Below are 7,255 nucleotides of genomic sequence, written 5' to 3' on the forward strand. Positions count from 1 at the left end.
CACGAACTTAGTACTTGCAAGTTGCGTTTTCAGTTCTTTTTGTCTCTCCTCAAAACGAGCCTCTAATCGACGGGTAATGGTCGGTCTTGATGGGACTTGGTAATTTGGCTCGACATAGGCCAGTAGCTCCTGAAACCCATCGCCACTGACCACACTGATAGGCAGAATGTCTTTTTCCACCATTGTACAAATCTTCTGCGTGATCTCCTCAGACCGCCGCGCGTCGCATCTTCTGCCTGCCATCATGGAAGGCAAAGTTTGCTGTGATGGTCCTCCACCATCTGTTCCTGGGTGTTTGTTTCGCAAGTGGTACTGCATCGTACTCGTACTGCTTGAATATTTCAATGCTGTACCGCATAGTTTGCATATTACCTCCTCTCCTTTGCGGTCAAAATTGTCCCACACAGAACTCCTTTTTGCGCGCTTCATTTTTGCCGTGAAGTGGGCTGTGGCGGAAAGCACGTAAAGGCACGTGTTGCACGTATGGCACGCGTCGACACGCCCCCATGAGTTGATTGACAAGTAGGCCAGCTAAAAAAAAAAAAAATAACCGATAGTATTAATCGGTCAAGGTTCCTGTTATCGGTTAACGGTTAAACGGTTAACCATGTGCATCCCTAATTCCCAACTATCTCATGTCTCATTTACGTGTAAGAAAACATATAGCATTATCATAATGAACCTAAACAACTAACATGGCTTTTGTAAGTACTCACCCCTGTCAAGCTAGCATGTTAGCATTGGGAAACCAATTATTAGAGGCCTGCAACAGCCACATCTTTTTCTACATGTGAGACAAAATATGCTTCTTAGACTACCGACCTTCAGCTTTAATATCCTGCACATCAGGATACAAATAAACAGGCAATGATGCGTTACCAATCACTTTATGCCGACATAAAACATGTCCTAGCTGCATCTTGATGAAAGTAGAAGAACACACACACACATTTAAAATGCATTCATTCATTATCATTAAAACACTTTTCCTTTACAGGGTCACAGGGGCTGGAGCTGATCCCAGCTGACATTGGGCAAGTGGCAGCGACACCCTGGATAAGTGGCCAGTTAATCACAGGGCTGACATATTGAGACAAACAACCATTCACACTCACATTCGCAGCATCCAAATTCAAAGTCCGCACAGAAAAGCCCTGCCTGCGCCCGCCGGGTCTCCAACGCAGGACCTTCTTGATGTGAAGCAACAGCGCTAACCACTGCACCATAATCTGGTGACCTTCTCTAGTTTTACTAAGGTGGTGTAAGAGACAAAGCCTTCTTTTCGCAGATCCATGCGTTCCTGTTACCGCAGTTCACTGATTGCAGATATTTGTTTGGGATGTCTTTTGGGACAGAAATGGCACAGTGACCTTCAGTAGGAGTCGCTGGTTGTATCCAGGAGCTGAGGGAAGAACATGATGTTTAGATCGAGGCTGATAGAGTTCATGATTCAAAATGTTAAAGAATGTGCGTCTTACGTTTCAGTCAGATCTCTTCCGTCGAGCCACACCCACTTCCCATCTACAACTCTCAGGCCAATCCAGTATCCATCGATTCCTTCACCAGCCCAACTCTTTCCCTTGATGAATTCCTGACACCAGAGAGACAGTTATTATATATTTAAACACTCAAGTTAAGAAAACACACTGTAAATGACAAACTGTTTTTAGACTTAAAGAAAATATTTTTTATTTAGGCTGTGATTAAAATGTCCTTATTATTTTTATTATTGTCCTTATAATCATAATTACCTTCTCCGCTGCATTATTTATAACAGCCAATTCTGAAATCTTTCCTGTGCAGTCTGCTTGAGCTTCATCCCAGGTTTTCTGATCAGTACTTTGAGCGTTATGAACCGTGTAGCAGCTGGACACTTCGTGAAACCAGCCCCTCTGACAAGAGTCACATTTTCTTACTGAAAAAACAGAAACCAACCAATAACAGGCATTACTTCATTATGATATTATTGTTATTGGTTATTTTTGGAAATAATTCATGTGTTCTGTACGTACCACCTCTGACTATGGGGCAGTATTGATCAATGCTCCACTGAGCTCGACTGACGTTGAGCTCATTCCACTTTGTCTCCATGTCTTCTAACGTCTCATTCAAGCTTTTCATCGCTGTCTCCAGCTGCTGATTCTTTGTCTCCAGCTCCTGCTTTTGTTTCTCCAGTTCCAGGTTTTCTGCAATCAGCTTGGCGTTGTTTTCAGAAATGACTGAAGTAACTACAGTGACAGAGAGAGGAAGATGCTGGTATTGAAGACTTTTTCTCAGGTTCATTTTTATAAACCATTTTGATAGAAAAACACAATTAAATGTTTTATATTATAATAAAAGACATTAAAGGAGAGGTTAGTCATTCTCAAATCTATCTTAAAACAATAGTCCTATGAAAATAATTGTAGGACATGTTGGACACAGTTGTACAGTGCAAAATAAGTTAGAAACTTTGCTCATGAGGATTCAGTGAACCAAGTTTGTCAAATTAAGTGGTTTTCATCTGAAATCACTGTCTTTGTTGTACAAAATGTGCTCAATGTGTTTTTCTGTTAAAGAATTTTGTAACTTAAGATGATTCACTCCAGTATGAACAGGAGGAAGTTTTTCTTTTATACCTTTATGATGAGGAAGGATGGCAGCACCTTGGTGTTCCTCTAACCTAAGCTACTTCCTGTTTAAAATGATGCTATTTGCAACTCTTACTCATGCTTATATTTCATATGTGTATTTTATATTTATTCCTTCTTGTAGCCTGGTACGACCCTCTGAATCTCGTTGTACGTGTACAATGACATTTCTACCAGGAAGTCCCACTGAGATCAAGATCTCTTGGGCATTATTGTTTTAAGACAGACTTGAAAAAAATGTGAACCAATCCTTTAAAAAAAGACTGAAAACAACAAGCGAAGAAGAAAAGAAGATTTGATCTGAACCAACATTCACATAGAAAGTACTCACAGTGGATACGAAGGGCCATGATGACGATCAGTATCACCCAACACCCCGTCACTGCTGAAAAAGACCGAGCGAAGGAGCCGAACTTCTGGTCTGAAAGAAAACAAAAGGGAATTCAGTTGAAGCTCCTCAACAACTTGATTTAACATTTCAAATGGCTTATGGAGCTTTAAGACAGTCACCTTCAAAACCTTCATCCCTGCCACATTTGATCAAACATCATAATGTGTAAATAAATCTCATGCTGAACAATATCACATTTGTGAAATGTATTGTGTTCATAATTCACCTGAAGTGGCGGCTGTTTTATCCACTGCGCATACTGCTGAGTTAACATAGTCAGCTCGTTCCTCAATTTCCTCTGAAAGAATTTTACAATGAAAAAAATACATGAAACATTCAATATTTCTGTTCTAAATGTGTCGAGCAGAGAGGAAAAAATTCAATACAAAAGACAGGGTTTAAAAATGTTGACATTTTTAAATGTCAGGTGCTGTCAAACATCAGAAGATAAAACTATAAACTATATATCTGTCACATGGTACTGCAACATTTATATGACCAGTTTTTTTATGTTAGTTACTGGTGCATTAAGACATAGCAGACAAAGCAAACATAGAAACAATAGAATTGTTTAAATACCAGTTGCTGCTCTTGGTTTTCTGTTCATCTTGAACGCTGCAGTCCTAAATGAGGGCTTCAAGGTAAGTGTCAAAGTCTGAACTGTTACTGATGTTTGGAGCGCATCTGGTTCACTGTGAAGGTCCCGACCTTACTGTACTTCTGTTTCGGCGGTTGTTTTCTCACCCAAGTGGTTAATTATGTCAAGGGAAGTCTGTTAGTGTGAAATACTGTCAGCACAATGTCACGAACAGTGTGTTACTATGACATTAACACTGGGGTATGAAAGTCAGACGTGCACAGACGTCACATCATGAACATGTATTCTTGATATCATAAAAATCCTGACTGACATTATACAGAAATGTATTAACTGTTTAATCTGTGCATAAAATGTAGCAGCTGATGACGCGGGAGCTTCAGCCAGATGTGGTGTTTAGGTTAGGCTGCAAACAGGGAAATGGTTGTGTTGTGTTGCGTGTATTAATTGATTTATAGGTCATTAATAATGGAGTTAAACATTTGTCGTTGCTCTTATAGTTCCTGTCTATCGTGCTGCTGTGGCACAGCTTGCATGACAGATGTAAGCTGTGATCAAACATGCAACAGATTCTCACAGTGACATTTCACAATTCTCTGTTCTTTCTTGACCAAAAAAATTGAGACATCACAAAGAAAACATTCTTCTCAGACACGCAGTGACACTTCCCTAACAACTGAGACTCACTGCCCACAGCTACAAGGCTGATGATGAACATAAACAAACATAAAGTTGCAACATAAAGCAACATTCAGGTTTAATTTATCTGTGAACATTTATTCTAGTGACTGGGTTAATAGAAAATGGCGTACGCACATTCAAGCCCTTTGTTGTGCATACACAACATTTCTAAACAGGGCCCCAGAATTTCTTCGTCTCATCCTGTTCAAAGAGGTCACAACATCCTGAACAAAGTTTTTCATTCTCACTTGTTGAAAGCTTGCAGATATTTTCAATGATCAACATGTACAACCCTGACGGCAAAGAAGTTGGGTTCTCAACTGTACAAATACAAAGTTTAATATTTAATGCTTTACTCCACTTAAACCATTAAAGTCAATCTACGATTATTCTGAATTTGATGGCAGCGACATGTTTCAAACGTGTTGGGACAGCAGCAACAAAAGACTGGGAAAGTTGTGGGATGCTCCAAAAAATGTATGTGGCATCATCGAAAGGCTCAGCTGTTCACGAGCAAGGATGGGGCGAGGTTCACCACTTTGTGAAACACAAGATTGTATAAAGGATATTACTGCATGGGCTCAGGAACACTCCTGTAAAACTGCTGTCTGTACACACAGCTCCTTTGTAAACGATTGCATTCTGTTTTTATTGACAGCGTCCCGACATGTTTGGAATCAGGGTTATAAGAAAAAGACAATTACAAGAATGTGTGGCAACACTTTTATTAAATACAACAGGAATTTGCTTGAAGATAGACAGATACAACTTAACTGTAACTTATGCATGTTAATATTCTTTACATCAGAATACAAATGCTTTAACAGCTTTGGGATCATTCTGTTATGAACAGGTGAGGCAGCGCCCCCTGCTGACCAATCAGCAACAACAATTTCAAATGTTACAATAGAAATAATAAGACAATAAGAAATAAGAGACTTTGAGTACTTTTGTTGGACCCTTTCATCAATCTGCTGATGAAGTTTTTCACACTGCATCTCTGACAAAGCAGAAGAAAAACACATCCAGATTTGGTTATAATTATCACTTTAGTGCAACTTAAGACCTCTCACTGTATCTTTTAAAATGCTGATGTCATCTATGGTCAGAACATATAATCCAAAATCTATAAATAAATGACATCTGAGTGTCTGTTTTTTCAGTGACAAACACACGGACACACAAACAGCTTTGAGGATTAATTCACTTAACACAAATGATTGTTTTTGACTTTTTTCTATAAAAAAATGAAAGTCATTTTTGACAAAAACAAATTGTGAAGTAGAAGAACTGACAGCTGATATTATTTTACATGCGATCATCATCAGCATCAGCCATTGTGTTTTCATGGAATATCAGCTGAATATTAAGCTTTTTTACAGCGATGCCCTGAATTCACATTCAAATGGGCTGGATGAAACATATATGGTTGTAACCATGGTAAAAAACAGCAACTAGCAAACATCTCTGAATTGATGAACAATCATGGAAAAAGAAAAGAATAAAACCACAGCAATAAAAACAATGAATAACAGACATGTTTGAATCACCCAAACTACTTAATTAATCTCCACAGAGCATCCAGTAGCTTCTGAAGTTTCACTGCAGTGGTTTAACAGATAAAACCGTCTTTGTAATATGTAAGAAAAAAGACAAAAACAAGAACGTGTGGCAGCATTTCTATTCTATATAATGGACTAAACGAGGAAACTGCCAGGTACACAAATAAAACAAAACATTCACCTCTACATGTTAAAGCTAGGGATGGTTAGCTCGTACAAACCAGCAGGAGCAAGCTACATTTGAAAGTACGCAACTGGAGAAAACCCACGCCCTCCCTTCAGGCCTCCCTCCAAACAGAGCCACTTCTCCAAAACACATGAAGGTGCACCACCGGACGGCACCAACAGCCCCGTACAGTTCTGGCTGGCCAGCAGGGAGATATGTGTTAGCGGCTAGTTTGCTACATTCAACAAGTTCTCTTGCTTTTAAAGTGCAATATATACAAACATAAACAACTCTGCTGAATGCCGCAATCATATTATCAATCAATCAATGGAGTTTTCAGATTGAGGTACTTTGGCTTCGGCTGTTTTACTTGTGTACGTGTGTGCTTTGTGCTAACTGGGTTAGCCACTGAACAAGTCATGGGTTTAGTGCCACCCAAGATGATTGTGATTGGTTTAAAGAAATGCAAACAAGCCAGAGCTCTGTTCTCTGGTTCAGGGGCTGTGTGTTTTGTGCTAACTGGGTTAGCTGCTGAGCAACAGTGAACAGTGTATGTGAGCTCTAGTTTGCAGTTAGTTCACTAAGTTCAACAAGCTCTGTTAGCTTTTTTTTTAGTCAAATAAATACATAAATAAACAACTCTATTGAGAGGCACATTCATATAAACACAAGCAAAATAGTCATCATGAATGTACCTCAGTCTGAAAAGGCTAGCCAACCTGGCCGCTGCTTCTTTTTGCTGTGGATGTGTGCTTTGTGCTAACTGGATTAGCTGCTGAATGACAGGCTCAAGAGGCTGTGAGCATATTTGTCATCGCTAACCTTTTCTAACTATCACGTCTCATTCACGTGTAAGAAAACATATAGCATTATCATAATGAACCTAAACAACTAACATGGCTTTTGTAAGTACTCACCCCTGTCAAGGGGCATCTTTTTCTACATGTGAGACAAAATATGCTTCTTAGACTACCAACCTTCAGCTTTAATATCCTTCACATCAGGATACAAATAAACAGGCAATGATGCGTTACCAATCACTTTATGCCGACATAAAACATGTCCTAGCTGCATCTTGATGAAAGTAGAAGAACACACACACACATTTAAAATGCATTCATTCATTATCATTAAAACACTTTTCCTTTACAGGGTCACAGGGGCTGGAGCTGATCCCAGCTGACATTGGGCAAGTGGCAGCGACACCCTGGATAAGTCGCCAGTTAA

General features: G+C 39.4%; 1 protein-coding gene across 1 annotated transcript; it reads right to left on the reverse strand.

The window, feature by feature from the left end:
• Positions 1-1,251: 1,251 nt before the first annotated feature.
• On the reverse strand, positions 1,252-6,961 carry LOC141011528 (C-type lectin lectoxin-Phi1-like). Its single transcript, XM_073484692.1, has 6 exons — positions 6,946-6,961; positions 2,962-3,051; positions 2,013-2,228; positions 1,752-1,915; positions 1,479-1,591; positions 1,252-1,402 (listed from the first exon to the last, which is right to left on the reverse strand). Exons 1-6 carry the CDS (start codon positions 6,959-6,961, stop codon positions 1,252-1,254), a joined length of 750 nt encoding a protein of 249 aa, XP_073340793.1.
• Between the last annotated feature and the right edge of the window lie 294 nt (positions 6,962-7,255).

The sequence above is a fragment of the Pagrus major genome, chromosome 17, assembly GCF_040436345.1.
Source record: "Pagrus major chromosome 17, Pma_NU_1.0".
Taxonomy (NCBI): domain Eukaryota; kingdom Metazoa; phylum Chordata; class Actinopteri; order Spariformes; family Sparidae; genus Pagrus; species Pagrus major.